This window comes from Leucoraja erinacea, chromosome 3, assembly GCF_028641065.1.
Source record: "Leucoraja erinacea ecotype New England chromosome 3, Leri_hhj_1, whole genome shotgun sequence".
NCBI lineage: Eukaryota > Metazoa > Chordata > Chondrichthyes > Rajiformes > Rajidae > Leucoraja > Leucoraja erinaceus.
The window spans coordinates 77,558,029-77,578,047 of NC_073379.1; the positions used below are offsets into that span (position 1 = coordinate 77,558,029).

At 37.8% G+C, this 20,019-nt stretch overlaps 1 protein-coding gene across 20 annotated transcripts in view; it reads right to left on the bottom strand.

Annotated features, from left to right (window-relative positions):
- Positions 1 to 205: 205 nt before the first annotated feature.
- Positions 206 to 20,019, bottom strand: part of LOC129695752 (transducin-like enhancer protein 4) — a 126,634-nt gene continuing 106,820 nt past the window's right edge. For 5 of the 20 annotated variants that reach the window (XM_055633004.1, XM_055633006.1, XM_055633005.1 and 2 more), the window contains 5 exons: positions 13,658 to 13,905; positions 13,194 to 13,341; positions 12,533 to 12,683; positions 10,292 to 10,368; positions 218 to 8,264 (listed from right to left, as the gene is read on the bottom strand). In XM_055633004.1, coding sequence (XP_055488979.1) covers positions 8,157 to 8,264; positions 10,292 to 10,368; positions 12,533 to 12,683; positions 13,194 to 13,341; positions 13,658 to 13,905 — 732 coding nt within the window. In that variant the 3' untranslated portion in view covers positions 218 to 8,156. Of the gene's footprint in view, positions 8,265 to 10,291; positions 10,369 to 12,532; positions 12,684 to 13,193; positions 13,342 to 13,657; positions 13,906 to 20,019 lie in introns of all 20 variants that reach the window. The other 15 variants (XM_055633010.1, XM_055633009.1, XM_055633008.1 and 12 more) reach the window with 8 other exon arrangements.

Sequence of the window (20,019 nt, forward strand, 5' to 3'; positions counted from 1 at the left end):
CCAGGTCTAGCCAACTCTGGTTTATTCATACTGTCATGACATAACTGTCAAATATTTATGTTATAACACCAACAGTTTCTGCATTTTCTCGAAAATGGAAATCTTTGTAGGCTCTTCTCCCAAGTTTGGACATACAACTTGGTGTTTATATTTTAATATCATTATATAAACACTACAAAATATTTAATGCTAATCTCCTAGCAATTTGTATCTAGAAATGGCCAGTTACTGATGATAAAATGTGAATAACAATGCAAAAATAACCACAGACCAAAACAGTGAAACAGTGTGTTATATTAAAAGAATTATTTTACAGTACAGAGACTACAAGAGACAGACTTGTTGAGGTTACATGTCCAGTGTTTTGGGTCTTTGCTTTAATTAAAACAAAGGTGATTATTTTCTTTCCATAAATGAATATCCAGTGCAATTCTGCAGCATTTTTGCATTTCTGTCCTCCCATTGTCACATTTTGAAAGACCTATAGTCACATGTGACTAATTCCTTTTTAAAGATCCAATGAACATACAGGATCAGAAACGTATATTTTGCCATCAATTAGATATAAAACATTCCTACTGATTTAATTTAAGAAACTTTTAAATATAACAATATATCTAACAAAGAAAAGGGGATTAAAAAGCTAACAAGTTGACCACAGGGCACTTTTAGTGGTATATAATGCATGTGTACAAAGAAAGACCTCAACAGTCATTTACTTTTTCCTTTATGTTCATCTGTAGGTTATAACAGCAATGGTTGATGGCTTTACAAATGTTAGTAATATCACTAAAAATTAAGTGAAAATTGATTGTGACCTTAGAAGCGTTCTACTAAGTTTGATAATCTAAGACTTTATGCAGAAAGGAGTTAATATAATGTTCGTGATTATTCGAAGCAAAGCAAGTCTTAGCCACAAGCTATAAGTTTAATTGTCAATGTGATGGTTAACTTCCTGGAAGTCAATTGATTCACAAAAAAGGCAAAGGAGCCTTAGATAGCCAAAATACCCAATATTTTATACATCTTACTGAGAAATATGATTAGTTTCCTTTTGGTAAAAGGTCTAAAGTAGTTCAACGTGGAATGAGGAAAATAGGGTAAAAGAGAAATGTAGCCAATACACGGGCATTTGAAAGCACAATAGTTTTAAATTGCTTCTAGACCTACATGTCCCCTTTCAATGCTAGCATTTTTATCTTGTAGAACTAAGCTCAGTATCTACATGGGATGGTTTAACGTATGCATAAAACATAGCAGTTACATCATAGAATAGTTCTTATACCGTTACATTGAACGTTAGGTGGGGGGAGGGGGGGGAGCAATTGGGGGTGTGGAGAGGTTGACAGCAGGCCAAACATTTAGATTGGAAAGCAACACTTTCCCAGAATGCCGCTTAGCATTGCATCAACTGTGTGCTCCTGTGCTTCCCTTTTCAAATAAAAAACCTCATTACAATGCCAAACTCTAGTCTTGCAAAAAATGTTTTGAAGAGAACAAACATCATCACTTCCACTGCACATTAACAAGTTTGATAATCATTTAGTACATTCCTTACCAGGAGAACTTTTCAGCTTGCAGTATGCCGGTATTTGACTGCTGGTCTCAAGCCAAGCAGTCTTTGATCTAAAATCTTTGATCTAAATGTGTACTTTAACACAAAACCATCGATGAATACAGTGCCTTTGCTCCATAAATATATACAGCACCAGTTATGTATTTTTTTAATGTTTTGTTCAGAGACCACAACACAAAACCATTGCAATGGTTTTTCTTCCAAACTCCACAATTATCTATGGTGTTTCTTCAAGAATTATTCCATGGCCCCGTCCTATTTTCGTATTATCATGTTGTCTCTTGTTGACTTTCCCACAAAACACAGCAACAATCACCATACCATTTGTGGCAAGATCCGTTTTGCATCAGCACCATGTTTTTATTTGGTCCCACCACTTTCACTGTAGGCTAGGACTGGTAATCTAACATCCAGTACTGGACTGAAATTTTCACTAACGAAATACTGAGAGTATCTAAGGCATCAATTTTAGTCCTTGCCACAAACTCCATTTGCCAGCTATTGCCACAGGCAAACTTAAATGGTTGATGTATGATGCAGCCAGATGGTCCACAAATTTGTTGTGATCATTGAATGCCTGAGTGAGCTTCCAACTGCACCTAAATGCAATTACCAATACTATCTAATCAATGTTTTTGTCTTTAACAACTAATTTTGCATCTGCTGCAGGTCATCTGCTGCTGAAACCCTCATCCATATCTTTGCCATCAGAAGATTTGACCGCTTCAATAGACTCCTGGACCACTTCCCACAATTGTTTTTTCCATGCGTTCATTGTCCTACATTGCTTCCTGGTTAAAATGTGCCAGAATTAAAACAATTCTCTTACTTGTTTTCAAACACAACCTTGATTGCTCTCCTCATACCTTTATGATCTCCTATAATGCTTTGAAATCTTTGCAATTCCCCAGTGTTATCATTAGAGCATCTTTGACAGTAAGCACTTCATTGATTGATTTTTTAATATCAAAGCCAGTATGTTCTGGAATATCTTCTTGAAACTAATATTTTGCAATTTCTTTCCATCTATGAGGATGCAGGATTAAGATTTCTACCTTTAGTCCAAGCATTATGTGACTCACTGTCAATTATGGTAGGCTAGCAATCATATAAGCATCATGTGTGTATGTTGCCATGTCAGTTTTATGTTTTATAACATGGAGGGGGGGGGTTAGGTGTAATGTGGAATGTTTTCCAAAATCTTTCAATGCACAGGTCTTCATCAAAAACCGAGGTTGACATACAAGTCTCACAATAACCTACTGAAAAGCTTACATTTTCACAAGAACAAGTATTCCACTTTGATACGGAATCACGTGCATCCCTGTACACAAACATCACTAAAGAGGTAAAAATGAAGTTCCTAATGCACTGTCTTCAACTCTCACAAAAAGGAAATAAAAATTGATGGCTTATTGGCATTTTTCAGATGCTGTTCTAAATATTACTTGTTACCCTGTTGTTGACATAGATATGCTATAGATATAATAGAAGTTAAATGGAAATGTTGACAAAATCAGGGTGGAATTGTCTTTACTAGTTGGGAATAAAGAAATAAAGAATGGACAAGGGCCACATATGAAAATAATACATATGTTCAGTGTTTTTTATCCACATCAATCATAGAATGTGAATTCTACTTGACGAGCTCTTACTTGACATTTATACATTCTGCCTGGTCTGATTTTCCTCTGGTCAGCCCAGTAGTGATGTTTTTTTGGTCCATCTTTAGAAAAAGCCTTAAAGCAAACATCATGCCTATGGTTCAGGTTTAGGTTTATTATTGTCATGTGTACTGAGGTGTTATGTAATTTAAAAAAAATTAATACTGCCCCTCTAACCTATTTCCAATTATTTCTGGAATTTCATGCATCTAATGAAATTGAAGGCTTAAATACTAACTAAATAACCAGGTTCTATAAGGCAAATTTGGACCCAAATTTTATTTAATTATTTGCATTTGAAAATTCTTCAATCAATAGTAAGCAGGTAATCACTGAAGTGCAAACACTTCTCTGTTCCTTCCTCTCCTTCAGGAACCTGTACCACATCTTGTATACAGTCCATGTAAATGCAGAAGGAATGGTAATGAGCACAAAAAATAAGGAAATATCGAAAATTACCTCTAATTGGGCTTTCCATATTTTTGGAGGGGTAGAGATATGGAGGGTTCAGTGGCTAAAGATTACCATTGATGATAGAAACAGGGCTTGGACGAAGGCCAGAAATTAAAATGGATGTGAGCATGAAGTCGATAAATATTTGAAAATTTTCAACTTTCACACATTTTGGAAAGTTTTTTTTTCATTTCTGGGTAAAAGTTCCATCAATTCCAAGGATAGAGTATACATAAAGGGAGATGCCAAACTAGTTGTAAGTATGTAGTTATGGATTCGTTGTTGAAAATTAGTGATTGTGCAATGATACACATTCAATTTTTTTTGGCACGCAAGTTATTCAGTCAATTCACACATGAAAAATGAATGTATACATGGGGTTAAATATGTTTGCTTGTGTTGTAATTTTAATGCCCACCTGATTTCATAGCTTGTTACTTTCTAACTCTGCATTTGTAGGGATATTTACATTTATGGGAAGTTGAGAATGACCTGTTCTTGCTTTTGACCTTTTGGATTGGTAAAGCAGAAATATGGCTCTGGGTGACTATAATTAATTGAATTGGCTTCAGTTTATAGAGGTTTCCATAACGGCCCGGTTAAAGACCCATTTTAATCAGCAAGCCAAAATAAACTTCTCTCTGAGAAATCATATTTGGCCTTTAAACTCTTCACAAAAATACTAGTAATTTACTTCACAAATCAGTTTCTACATTATTGCATACATTGTTCTAAGACAATAAAAAATAGCATGTAGGTCAAAAATGTCTCATCAGTGTCATCAGGTAAACTGGCGCCAAATTGTAGGTGGTGTTAGATAGTTGGAGTTGAAAGGTGGGTTTAACGAGGGGTTAATTACCTGATTTCAACTGTTGGCCCAGGCCTATGACTCTCCATACTTCCCACGCCATCTGTTTAGTGAAGCTTGAGGCATTTGCATTAGTGCACCTGCAATTGAAACAACCACGCCCTTGACTGAGCATTGTAATTTCAAAACCATAGGGCCTAACCTATGATAAAGTAGCCGATGAGCAGAGGGAGAGATTTGCAAGACAAGGAGATGGAAGAATGCAGATTTCTTTGCAGTTCAACTAGAGGCTAGGAAGGGGGAATGTGGCAAGGCTGAGGGAAATTTTAAACATTGAGAATGTTTAATCAATTTGGGGGCACCAAAGTGTGCTGTGCAAAGCCACTATTGCTTGCATTGGATTCCATACAGAGCTGTAGAAGAACTGAGATTATAAAGGCGAGAAGCTGGGTAGAAGAGTAGGGGTTGCAACAGCTGAGGTGGAGAAAGTAATGAAGTGAAGTTGGAAGCTAGTGAAGTTTAAGATATGCTAATTCATTGTGTCTTGCATTCTGCTTTACTTCTTTTTTATGCTACTAATTGGTTTTGGCAAAGCAACCAGGATTGTTATCAGTTCTTATGTAGCATGGATGTAATAAAAAAAAGTTAACAACAAAGAAATTACACTTCGAAACGTAATGACAAATCAAAGAAGTTCCTTCTATGAAACAATCTATTTTGGTCATCAGCCATTTTTTTCCAAATGTGGGCAGATTTCTGCAGAAGCTCCTGTGATTTGCTATAAGGAATATTTTTTCCTTATGGTTTATAAAGAGGGAATACCCTGGATTGATATGCACATTAACAGTGGGTCTGATTTGCATGGATAAGGTTTCCAAACAGGGTTATTATCGAAGTTTTTTTTAATTTTGTTCATCAGACTAAGAATGCTCCAAAGGGGGCTGGAGCCAAGGTGTGCTTTTTGCTCTGGGAATGCATTAAAATAGATGTGTTGAAGGATTGGTGATGATTATCAATGGATGGCAATGTTAATGTTAATCACTGGAAAGGCATATCCAAGTATGAGAGTCGGCTAGGAAACAATGAAAAAAGTCTTAACATGTGTAATAGATAAGGAAAAAGGAGAGATTGAATGTCAGTGAGGGAATGGATGAGAGAATGCAGCGATCATCTGTCCTAAATCTGGGTTCATATCAATGATCAATCCAGATGCCAGTCTCCACAATAATCTTGTTGATTTAAAACCAATAATAGCACATAATTATGATCAAACTGACTAATTCAACTATGATAAATTACATGATCCAGTCTACACAGGAGCATATTCAGGACTGCAGGTTAAGAAATTAAGCTGTCACAGATTGTACGAGTACTTGTAAGAAGCAGTGGTGATTACCAGGCTGCAGATGTTAGCTGGCCTCTGCAGGTAGTCCTTTTAGTCCTTTTATTATGTTACAATTCTGGGAAATGTGTTTGTCTCCTGTTGGGTTCATAGGTGTGACATTGGCCTGGGATTCAGATGTTTCTTCCACTTGGTCTTGCACTTCCAATTTACTAGAGCTTGCTTTGGCAGTTTTTTGTACAGCAATTTTCTAGGGTCTCTCCAATAACCATTTTATTATTTTGCAATGAGTGGTGAGTTAAAGGCTTTTTGAAGCTAATGTTTTTTTTAATTGAAAGTTGTCACTTCATTAATAAAGCATTTTTGTAAATAAAAGGAAATATTGTGAAATTTGATGGTCAGGGATCCATTAACTCTGTACAACATGCAATGTTGATGATTTATCCAAGGAGTGAAGAGGTCTGAAGAAGGGTCTCAACCAGAAACATCACCTATTCCTTTTCCCCAGAGATGCTGTCTGAACCGCTGAGTTGCTCCAGCTTTTTGTGTCTATCTTAGAAACACATCAGTTGGAATTAGTACATAAATCTCTGGCAAAGTTCGGACAGTTTATGACACCCCTTGATTGTAACTCACTTTATTCTTCCTTTATTGTGCAAGTACAGATAACACACTATATTAGTGTTGGTGCATTAGATGTAAATCCAGTTGACTTTCGTATCTAAATATGGCTCCCATTACGAACATCAGTTACAAATCGAAATACAGAGCCTTCACCTACCACAATATACAATCTTCATTATACTTATTAGTCAATGAGTTACAGTCCTCCTCCTTTATCCTTTCTTGCTACCCCAATTCTACAATAATGTTAGACTTTTAAATTAGCAAATAAAAGCTATTCTTTGTAAATCACGAGTTGACCTTCCATGACTTTGCTCTCAGTAAAGATGATCAGGTGTGAAGTGGAAATGGGAACAATGAAATCAGAATGAGAGGGTTCCAGTAAAAAATATCACTCAAAATCTTCAAGTTGGGGGAAGGCTCAAAAAACATTTTCATTGGTGAAGGAGTGTTCTTGAAATGTTGCCATGCAGAGATGGTAACATTTCAAGAGCACTTAAAGGAGAAGGATTGGAAGGGCACAAAAAAATCTAGGGTCAGATTAGGACAAAACAGCTGAGACCAGGGATGGAGCTACAGGCAGGTTAATTGGCAAAGGAGCAAGAATATATTTTGCATCTTGAGAGTGGGAAAGTTAGGAGCAGTGAGGAACATGCAGAGAGCTAAAGAATAATCAAGGTATCCAAGTAATGAAAAATGGACAGAAAAAAAGAAAGTGTCCTTACACAAAGGGAATGCTCGTGTGAGGGTCTGATGCCACATAGAATGGATGATTTTTTACTTATATTTAGAATAGTTGCATTTTATTATACCATCCACTTTAAAAAAAAAAAAAAAGTAAAATTCAGGAAACGTTAGTGGAGGGAGCTGGGAAACTAACAATTGCTCAAGAGGAATTGTTGGAAAAGAACAGGAATTTGACTGGTCAGCTTTGTGGGTAATCTGTTTTCAGTGAATATGAAATAATTGCCATTTGGTCACTTCTGAATGGTTGTTTTTCCATTAAGCAAAACACCTGAGCAAATCAGCATTTTTCTCAGCTTGTAGATTTTTCCAATTTCTATGGGCACCTTCTGCCTCGTTTAGTACATTACCAAGAAAGTGATTTGAACCGGTATTGTTTTATTAAAATTAATGGCCTCCTGCCAAAACAATACTGACAGCAAATCATTTCACTATCTAGCCAATCCTGTATTTTCTTTTGTTGGCATATCAACTAGCTTCAATTTGGACAAATACTCCAGAACATTGCTCTGCAACTTAATACTTCTATAAAAATCTTCATAATTCTGTAATAAAATGAAGAAATAATAACACACATTTAATCAATGTGACAATGAACTAACACCTTCCAAACAGAATGAATGTTAATACCAAAGCTTGTATGAAATTAATCAATTTCAACAAAGGTTATAAAAAGTCTTGGAAAACAAAAATAAATAGTTGAATCCTTCTGGTCCTTCATTCACATAATGGCTAAAGAAGCTTGTCACTCTGCTCCGCATAGTTGGGTTTTGAGGCTTTTTTATATATCAGACGGAAGGAAGTGTCCAGAAATTACGATCAAATACAGCACAGAGCTGAGAAACAATGACAAGAACGTTGAAGTCTTTGTTTTGCAAAGTCAGCCATAAAGAGCAAATCTAACAAAAGTGCTATAGTGAGTATCTTTGTGTTCAGGCTCCATTCCTAATAAATAACTTCATAGACTGTAGCCTTCTTGTCTCCAGAGCCAGTGATAATGTATTTATCATCCACTGAGATGTCGCAGCTCAGCACCGATGAGGACTCCTTAGACTGTGAATATTTTTTTTATTTTTTAAAAACAAATGACAGGAAGAGAAAATGAGTTGGTACATGCCATTATAAAGCACTTAAAACTAATGAACATTTTGTGAGGGCAAACATTGTATCAATATAGGATTTAACAGTATCTTACATTTAACTTAATGCAACTTAATCTATTGCTGGTGGAACTAGTATCATACAGCGGTGCATTGTTCAGTTAGCATTCATAGCAAAAGGATTTGAGTATAGGAGCAGGGAGGTTCTACTGCAGTTGTACAGGGTCTTGGTGAGACCACACCTGGAGTATTGCGTACAGTTTTGGTCTCCTAATCTGAGGAAGGACATTCTTGCCATACAGAGAAGGTTCACCAGACTGATTCCTGGGATGTCAGGATTTTCCTATGAAGAAAGACTGGATAGACTCCGCTTGTACTCGCTAGAATTTAGAAGATTGAGGGGGGATCTTATAGAAACATACAAAATTCTTAAGGGGTTGGACAGACTAGATGCAGGAAGATTGTTCCCGATGTTGGGTAAGTCCAGAACAAGGGGTCACAGTTTAAGGATAAAGGGGAAATCTTTTAGGACTGAGATGAGAAAAACATTTTTTACACAGAGAAAGTGGTGAATCTCTGGAATTCTCTGCCACAGAATATAGTTGAGGCCAGTTCATTGGCTATATTTAAGAGGGAGTTAGATGTGACCCTTGTGGCTAAGGGGATCAAGGGGTATGGAGAGAAGGCAGGTACAGGATACTGAGTTGGATGATCAGCCATGATCATATTAAATGGCGGTGCATGCTCGAAGGGCCGAATGGCCTACTCCTGCACCTATTTTCTATTTTTCTATGTTTCAATGGCAAAATTGTATTTTTGTCATTCCTCTACTTCCTAAGGCGGTAGCAGTCCTTTGGCTAGATAAACCTTCCTTTTTGCCTGTTTTTTGTTCGTTGTCTCATCCATGCAAACCAGTGCTGCATGTAATACAGGCAGACAAATCAAGGATCTAAACTTTAGAGCAAATCATTTGTTTCTAATTTCCACAGCAGCAGATGCTCGAGGGAATGCACAAGCTTTGCTTCTGTAAAATCTTGCACAACATAAGTTGACAATTTCACATACACCAGTGAAAACTTCTATTTCTGGAATCACACAGATATATCCAAGATAAAAATCCCATTAAGGGGAATGTTATTCTGACCCTGAATGTGGTGCATCGGATTGCCTGGGGACCACATTCAGCAAAGGCAAGAAGAAAGGACCGAGTACTCAAAAGAGAGTTTGGGCAGTGGAAGCCCACTCATTATTATCTGCTCTGTTAAAATTCATTACAAATGTGCTAACTACTTTATAGACGTGGGATCCAAACAGCATCATTTTTCACCATCTACTACGTTCAAGCAATCAAATGTACGATTACCAATGTATAAAATCTACTGTATTTTTTGAGCAATTTTCATTCCCTTCGTTAATATCAGAGCTTTATAGTGAAATCAATCCATCCATAACTTAGGATTTAAAATGCTAAAAATAATTTAACTTCTAAACTATTTTTGACACTTGCACCAAGCTATAAGTAATTTCTATGTCACTTATTATTTGATTGAGCGTTTCATATTTTTCTCTTTACTCCATCCCAAAAAAAAACATTTTGCTAAGATGTAGAATATTTTTGTGGACATTGGAGATCAGGAAGTTATATAGGAAACAAATTGATCAAATTAGTTTGAGACTAATCATTGAACTGTGATTCTCAAGACTAGTTATTGATTAATGTTAGAACAAATCAATTTACTTAAGATGCATAGTTACCTTATGTGCATTATTTTTTCCTTAATGTGAAGATAGTAAACTGAATAACTGACTATTACAATTACTACTGTAGTAATTAAGGGCAAATAATATACCTTCTGGTGGTTGATGCAAGAAAACAATTCCCTCGAGGTTGACAGGCAAAAAAATTACAGTTAAATTTGAAGTATTTCATTAGAAATTCTATCAGGTTATATTGAGAATATATCAACATTCCAGACTTACCTGAAATATACTTGCTCCATAAGGTGTTCTCCAGGCATTCAGTAGATTATCCTTCCCAGTGCTTACAAACCACTTACCTGAAAATCAATGTGCAACATGTTCAACATTTTGTTTGGACAAATTGAACTTATTGTGGAAAATAAATGAAACATTAATAAATAAATAGTCAGTCACATCTCTTAGAATCCATGTCTCTGGACTAAATTTTCTAAAACCCAAACCCAATTTCATTCAATATTGTCCAGAATTTTTATAGAGCTGAAGTAAACTGTAAACAAATAAATTAATTTACTTCCATTCCCACAACTGTAATAGTCGATTAATTTTTGCAAAGTTTCCTTAGCTGCAGTAGGATTATTCTTTATTGAGATCAGAGATATGTCCTGAAATGTCCAGTGACACAGCAGTCTGTGTCAGTAGTGCTGCCACACACCTGCAGCAACCCGAGTTTGATCCTGTCCTTGGAAATTGCGTGTGTGCGCACAAAGTTTACATATTCTCTCTATGATTGTGTGGGTTTCCCCAGGATGCTCCTGACTCCTCCCCATCCCAGAGACAATCTAACAGATCAATTGTAGAATAAATTCCTCCGTATGTAGGTGGGTGATGGAATAAACAATGGGTGCAGGAGTAGGCAATATCCCCTGACTGCGCTATCTTCAAGAGCCCAATCTAGCTCTTTCTTGAAAGTATCCAAAGAATACTCCAGGAATAATAGAGAGGAATTGATGGGTGTGTAGAGAAGAATAGGTTAAAGGGATAATGTGGGGGAAGAGGATGATGGAAATGCTTAAAAAATTAACACAGGCTCATTGGACCAAACAGTTGCCTCATTTTGTAAAATGTAATAAATATGGCAAAACCAACAACTCAGATTTTGTTTAAAACTGAACATTCATTGGCTCGCCAGAGAGGGAAAGTTGTCATTGTTCTATTGTGAGACAGATTAAAGCAGTCAAGGAACTCTGTAAAGGCCTTTATTAAATCCTTCATGAAGCTGGCAGATAAGGCATTAGCAATGGTTATCTACTCTTATATCTGTGTCCAAGCAAGCAAGTGTTGTCACAAGCATTCAAGGTGGGTCAAGTCTGAATATAACATATCTATTTACTATTACTGACTTTTCTTCTGAGGATAAGTGTAATCCTGGTCAAAATAGAGCAGGAATAGACCCAAAATTTAGCAGAGGATTCATGCATTGCAAGGCCATTTTGGTTAAGTCTGTGTTTCTGTGTATAAAAAGGCAAACTGCTGAATGGTGCCAGGAAGCCTAGGTCCCAGATCAATGTTGCAGATAAGAAATCTATGAGCATCTCTTCCATCGTCGTTCTGAATGAGATTCTTGCAGAGAGTATTGTAAATGCATGGTTGATTGAATTGCTGCAAAAGAATTGTAAATAATGTAAATAATGTTGCAAAACAGCTACCCTGCTGTTTATTGATTGGCCAAAGTGTTAAGCCCTGGCAGGATTGTTTTAAGTTCCAGGGTAAATGTTGCATTATTCAGTTAAGTTAGCTTCCTTCTAGAAGCTTCTCCAAGAAACAATGTATGGAAGACTCTGTAATTGATTTGGGGAACTGTATTTATGTAATTAATATGCTTGATTGGACTGTAGAGGTAGTTCGACCCCTCAAAGTTCGTGGACCTATAAAAGTTGGCTCCATCTTAGATCGATGTCGATCTTCTGGAGAAACGCTTGGGACTGTGTGACCTTATGGAGTGTGTTTGCTTGCACGAGGCTGAAGATCGTGGCCAGGCAGAGACAAGGATTGAACCTGCGGTGGTTTAGGTATTGTATAGGGGGATTTGCTGTTCAATCTAAAAATAAAGTTTAGTTGTTCCAGTGCTTGACTCAGTGTTTTTTACTGAACTAGACTAGGGGGGGTAAGCTTTAGAAGAGCGTATTTACAAGACAAGCAAGAGGAGTTTGAATCTCCCCTACAAACATCCTACTTTGATTGCTATTATGCCCCTTGTTGCTGTTGCGGATGTCCGTGAAGCGTGCAAAGGTCTGGAGGTTGTCAACTAATCCAATCCTTGACAACGTGTTCACATCTCCGCCCAATCAAGTTACTATTGAAATTGATTTTTGTCACCTCAACCTCTATTTAAAATGAAGGGCAATCCTTTGTTAAAAAAAAAATCTATTATCCTATCCCCTGCATCCTTTATGAATAGTTAAACATGCAACAATCTCAGCTCAATTGTTAACACGAGCAGTATCAAAAAACAGTGCTTACCACAATGAGCGAACTTAAGGGACAGCACACAGCTCTCATGGAGGTGCAATTGATATTTGTCTGGTTTTGTCACATGCAGAACCTCTACATTGCTGTTTTCCATTCCAACTGCAAGCCATTCTCCGGCAGGACAATATCCCAAAGAAAAGATCTAGAGCAGACAGAAAATAAACTGCAGAAACTCTCCCCTTTGAAGTATATTATTTTGTAAATGATGGATAAATGAACAACGGTGTGTGCCTCAGTCAACTTTGTAGCATAAATATTCTTTAGTGGACCTGCCATGGAGTCATGCATGCTGACCTGAAGACATTTTATTTTGTTGTTCAATGATATTCTTAAATTTCAGAATGCTACATTGTTGTTCAATGATATTCTTAAATTTCAGAATGCTACATGTACTAGTAAAATGTAAGTTCAAAGCATATATATTCTTACACACTAAAATTGGAACATTTCAGAAGCCATCTTTGGACATAAAGCCACAAATATCTCTACAAACACAAAATTACATAGCTGCTAAAATCTGCAAAAGATTCTGCCAGTTTGTTTATTCGGCATTCATAAATTAATTCAAATTTAGTTACTTGGTTTTGCTAGCTAAAGACATTGATTATTTAACATACGTTAATTTCTCAAATGATTCCCTATTTATGTATACCTGGGATGTGAAGTCATGTTGCTGCAGTTGCCTTCCTTCTCTGAGGTCCCAGGACCTTACAGTGTTATCTAAACCTCCCGTCCAAAGTTTGGTGCCATCATTTGAAATGTCAATACAGCTGGCTCCATCTGTGTGACCTTGGAATTGCCTGATTAAAATTTAAAAAACAATAAATTTCAGCTCATTTCACCACAAAATAACACATCTGGAAGTGCTGAATTGAGATGCCAACCAAATTATAGGTCGCAATGGAGCTGAATTTCTAATTTTCAGACGAGGGTCAACACTGGTACCAAATGAGATGCACCGAGCCTTTCACGTTTACTACCAAACAAGTTAAAGTTATGTTGTGCAATTGAGGTTTCTTAATTTTGGCTTATTAAAGTATGGTTCCGGCACTAAACATTTCAAACATCACATTATAAGAATTAGTGCAAGTATAATGGATGAGAACAAGTTCTTACCTGACCAACGTCTGGTTGTGGAGATCCCAGACAGCGATATTACCATCACTACAGCAGGAGAAACAGACCTTGGAGTCAGGACTGATCGCTAAAGCATAGCAGGCAGGAGCTGAAGACGTCAACTCTGCCTTTATACGCGGGGTTGGAGCTGCCAAATCCCAAATGGATAACGTGCTGGCTTCACCACCAACAATCAGAGTACGTCCATCAGGAAGCAACTTGCATGATCGGATGTAATTGTCTCTGTTCTGTTGAGATAGAATCCATTAAACATTCGATCATGTATTAAGGCCAAATAAAATGATATACAGTGTTTTATATGTATATGTCCTCCACTATATATATATATATATATATTATATATATATATATATATACATATACACATATATATAGATAGATATATATATGTGTGTGGATTAAAAGAGGTTCCAGACCACCAGATGCTGGAAAAACAGTATATATATACACACACACATACACACACACACACATATATATACATACACACACACACATATATATATATACACACATACACACATATATATATATATATGTATGGTTATATATAACCATATAACAATTACAGCACGGAAACAGGTCATCTCGGCCCTACAAGTCCGTGCCGAACAATTATTTTCCCTTAGTCCCACCTGCCTGCACTCATACCATAGCCCTCCATTCCCTTCTCATCCATATGCCTATCCAATTTATTTTTAAATGATACCATCAAACCTGCCTCCACCACTTCCACTGGAAGCTCATTCCACACCGCTACCACTCTCTGAGTAAAGAAGTTCCACCTCATGTTACCCCTAAACTTCTGTCCCTTCATTCTGAAGTCATGTCCTCTTGTTTGAATCTTCCCTATTCTCAAAGGGAAAAGCTTGTCCACATCAACTCTGGCTATCCCTCTCATCATTTTAAAGACCTCTATCAAGTCCCCCCTTAACCTTCTGCGCTCCAGAGAATAAAGACCTAACTTATTCAACCTATCTCTGTAACTTAGTTGTTGAAACCCAGGCAACATTCTAGTAAATCTCCTCTGTACTCTCTCTATTTTGTTGACATCCTTCCTATAATTGGGCGACCAAAATTGTACACCATACTCCAGCTTTGGTCTAACCAATGCCTTGTACAATTTTAACGTCCTATTTTGATTTGTCCTGCCAAGGTGTAGCACCTCACATTTATCAGCATTAAACTCCATCTGCCATCTTTCAGCCCATTCTTCCAAATGGCCTAAATCACTCTGTAGACTTTGGAAATCCTCTTCATTATCCACAACACCCCCTATCTTGGTATCATCTGCATACTTACTAATCCAATTTACCACACCTTCGTCCAGATCATTGATGTACATGACAAACAACAAAGGACCCAACACAGATCCCTGAGGCACCCCACTAGTCACCTGCCTCCAACCCGACAAACAGCCATCCACCATTACCCTCTGGCGTCTCCCATTCAGCCACTGTTGAATCCATCTTGCTACTCCTGCATTAATACCCAACAGTTGAACCTTCTTAACCAACCTTCCATGAGGAACCTTGTCAAAGGCCTTACTAAAGTACATATAGACAACATCCACTGCTTTACCCTCGTCAATTTCCCTAGTAACCTCTTCAAAAAATTCAAGAAGATTAGTCAAACATGACCTTCCAGGCACAAATCCATGCTGACTGTTCCTAATCAGACCCTGTTTATCCAGATGCTTATATATATTATCTCTAAGTATCTTTTCCATTAATTTGCCCACCACTGAAGTCAAACAAACAGGTCGATAATTGCTAGGTTTACTCTTAGAACCCTTTTTAAACAATGGAACAACATGCGCAGTATGCCAATCCTCAGGGACTATTCCCGTTTCTAATGACATTTGAAATATTTCTGTCATAGCCCCGGCTATTTCTACACTAACTTCCCTCAATGTCCTAGGGAATATCCTGTCAGGACCTGGAGACTTATCCACTTTTATATTTTTTTTAAAGTGTCAGTACTTCTTTTATTTTGAAACTCATAGTATCCATATCTACTCTACTAGTTTCCCTTACCTCACATAATTCAATATCCTTCTCCTTGGTGAATACCGAAGAAAAAAAAATTGTTCAATATCTCCCCTATCTCTTTTGGCTCTGCAGATAGCTGTCCACTCTGTCTCTCCAATGGACCAATTTTATCCCTCGTTATCCTTTTGCTATTAATATAGCTGTAGAAACCCTTTGGATTTACTTTCACCTTACTTGCCAAAGCAACCTCATATCTTCTTTTAGCTTTTCTAATTTATTTCTTAAGATTCTTTTTACATTCCTTATACTCCTCAAGCACCTCATTTACTTCATGCTGCCTATAATTATTGTAGATCTCCCTCTTTTTCCGAACAAGGTGTCCAATTTCCCTTGAAAACCAGGGCTCTTTCCAATTATTACTCTTTCCTTTCAACCGAACAGGGACATAAATATTCTGTACTTTAAAAATTTCCCCTTTAAATGTCCTCCATTTCTCTTCTACATGCTTCCCATAAAACACAATGTCCCAGTTCACTCCTTTTAAATCATTTCACATCTCATCAAAGTTAGCCTTTCTGCAATCAAAAATCTCAACCCTAGATCCAGTTCTGACCCTCTCCATAATTATATTGAAACTAATGGTATTGTGATCACTGGACCCGAAGTGCTCCCTAACGCATACCTCCGCCACCTGTCCCATCTCATTTCCTAACAGGAGGTCCAGCACTGCTCCTCCTCTTGTAGGTACCTCTATGTATTGCTGCAAAAAACTATCCTGCACACATTTTACAAACTCCAAACCATCCAGCCCATTTACCGAATGTGTTTCCCAGTCTATGTGTGGAAAATTCATATCTCCCACAATCACTACCTTGTGCTTACTACTAATATCTGCTATCTCCTTACATATTTGCTCTTCCAATTCTCGACCCCCATTTGGCGGTCTATAATACACCCCTATAAGTGTTGCTACACCTTTCCCACTTCTCAGTTCCACCCAAATAGCCTCCCTAGATGAGCCCTCCAATCTATCCTGCCAAAGCACTGCTGTAACATCTTCCCTCACAAGCAATGCAACACCTCCACCTCTTGCCCCTCCAATTATATCACACCTGAAGCAACGAAATCCTGGAATATTTAGTTTCCAATCACAGCCCTCCTGCAACCATGTTTCACTGATCGCCACAACATCATACTTCCAGGTGTCAATCCAGGCTCTAAGCTCATCCACCTTTCTTACAATGCTCCTAGCATTAAAATATGCACATTTAAGAAACCCCCCGCCTCTTATTCTCTGTTTATTTACTTTTTCTTCTTTCTCCTCTTGTGTCCGAGTGCTTCCCTTTTCTGCTTCCTACCTCCCATTCTGTCTACTAGCTTTCTCTATTTGAGTCCATCGCCCCAACCATTCTAGTTTAAAGTCTCCCCAGTAGCCTTTGCAAATTTCCCCGCCAAGATATTTGTCCCCCTCGGGTTCAAGTGCAACCCGTCCTTTCTGTACAGGTCCCACCTTCCCCAAAAGAAGTCCCAATGATCCAGGAACTTGAATCCCTGCCCTCTGCACCAGTCTTTCAGCCACGCATTTATCCTCCACCTCGCTCCATTCCTACTCTCACTGTCGCGTGGCACAGGCAGTAATCCTGAGATTGTTACCTTTTTGTTCCTATTCCTTAACTCTCCTCCCAACTCCCTAAATCCTCCCTTCAGGACCTCTTTCCTTTTTTTACCTATGTCATTGGTACCTATATGTACCACAACCTCAGGCTCCTCTCCCTCTGATTTCAGGATATCTTGGACGCGTTGAGACATATATTAAAAATATATCAAATATTGATTGATTTTTAACTACAGGTCCACCACTGATTTTCCAGCAACTGGAACCTCTTTTAATCCAGACAAGAAAACATAGTAGCGACCTAGGTGGACCATTCCATTTGACTCCTCTCTGAAGCTGTGACCTCGGTTGGTCTGGCAAAACAGATAATCCAGCAAAGCTCTGGAACCAAGGGTGCCAGAAAATCAGTGAAAGGCTTGGATAGAGTGGATGTGGAGAGGATGTTTCCATTAGTGGGAGAGTCCAGGACTAGAGTCATAGCCTCAGAATTAAAGGATGTTCTTTAGGAAAAAGATGAGGAGAAATTAATTTAGTAAGAGGATGGTGAATCTGTGGAATTCTTTGCCACAGGTGGCTGTGGAGGCCAAGTCAATAGATATATTTAAGGCAGAGACAGATAGATTATTGATTAGTACAGGTGTCAGGTTATGGGGAGAAGGCAGGGGAATGGGGTTAGGAGGGAGAAATAGATCTGTCATGATTGAATGTCGAAGTAGACTTGATGGGCCGAATGGCCTAATTCTACTCCTATTCCTCATGACCTTATTCCATTTAAGACTTCTATAAGATGTAGAGAGATTTTCTTTCCAACCAATTGTGCACTGGCCATGCAAGTTTACTTTAATTAAATATGATTAGAATTTGAGATTATTCAAATGTAGAACTTTTTCTTCTTTTCAACATTATTTGCCGAATATTCCTCCTGACGATTTCATTTAAACAACTAGAGCTCATAAGTAATATTGTTGCCATTATAGTGCTGTGAACTACAATAATTTAATAAATACCCATTAGCTAATATCCATGAGCAGGCTACCAGTCTATATGGAGTCTATATGGAGTAATGTGAATGTATTCAACTTGCGTTTTGGGTATTTGATCGGAATAATTTTCTCCTAAGTAATTACTTAATATTGAATTACATTGTTTAATAATCTTCTGGATAAATATGCAGGCATTAAATTTGAGACATAGAAGCTAACATTATTTTGGAATTTCTTAAACTACCAATTGCTTCACTATAGGAATTCTCCAGTGCCAAGTCTGTTTGTCCGTACAAAGCATAAAGGGCCTGTCCCACTTACGCGACCTTTTCGGCGACTGCCGGCACCCGTCATATGTCACCGAACATTTTCAACATGTTGAAAATTCAACGGCGACTAGAAAGACGCTTCAACTCTTTGGGTGACTAGGAGACCTCTCACGACCATACAGGCGACCCCTGGCGACATGTCGCGGGGTTCACCAGGGGGCATGTCGCCAAGTGGTTGCCCGTATGGTCGTGAGACGTCACCAGAGGTCACCTTTATGGTCGTGAGAGGTATCCTGGTCACCCAAAGAGTCGTAGCATATTTCTGGTCACCGCTGAATTTTCAATATTGAAAACTTTCAGCAACCTATGACGGGTGCCGGCAATCGCCGAAAAGGTCGCGTAAGTGGGACAGGCCCTTTAGCAAGACTAAAAGGACATAGAAGTGCATTACAAAGCTATAAGAACAAAAAATATTGCTCATGGCTTGAAATAAAATACCAGGCTTTTATAATAGAGCATCCTAGAAAGTGAGAAAGATTACCCAGAAGGAACTAGCAGAAACTAGAAATTTTACAATCTGCACATTTAAATATTTTGAAATGGAACTGTGCAGTGAGAATATGGGACTTGAAAACAGTATGCTATTTAGCAATTAGACTTTTAAATATCCTGTGATAAGAAAATCAGCATTTTCAAATGGTGCAAATCATAATTTTAAACATTTTTGGTTAAACCAAGTACCGAAAATATTTTCAAAAGCGTGCCAAAAAGTACTTTGGCAAGAGCGCATAATGACTGCTAACATAAAGTAGGAAAACAAAAGCACTATCAAAACTCCGTAACCCACTGTTAAATGAGGCAAAGGGCACAGTGACAAGGAACTTTGAACTAGCCAGTATGCGGATATAGACTTGCACCCACATAAGCTTAGTTTCTCATTTGAACACCTGCCAGGTAACCAGCTTAGTAGACTGAGCAAAAAAACAAATTGCTGTAGGAACTCAGTGAGTCAGGTGGCATCTGTGGAGGAAAATGGACAAATGGACAGGCTATTTTTCAGTCAGGCTTAAAGAAAGTCCTGACCCAAAACATCATCTGTCCATTTCGATCCACAGATGCTGAGTTCCTCCAGCACTTTTTTTTGCTCAAGATTCTCGTGACTGCAGTCCCCTTTGTCTCCATTACACTGGAAGATTGGCTGGAAGGCAGCCTATCAAAACCAGATATAATTAAGTCACTTGGCAATTGATTACAAGGAAGGAAAAATATTTGGCACCTTTCATATAGGGTCAAAACACTTCACCACAGACGTAATTACTTTGAAATACAATCCCATGTATTGTAACATAGAGCAATAAAATAATTAATTTGCTCATAAGGCGACTCAAACAATTACAAAATAATAGGTAATATGGGTAAATTGTATTTTTGTTCACATTATTTATTATGGGTGGGTGGAATGCAGGAAGACAGGACACTAGGG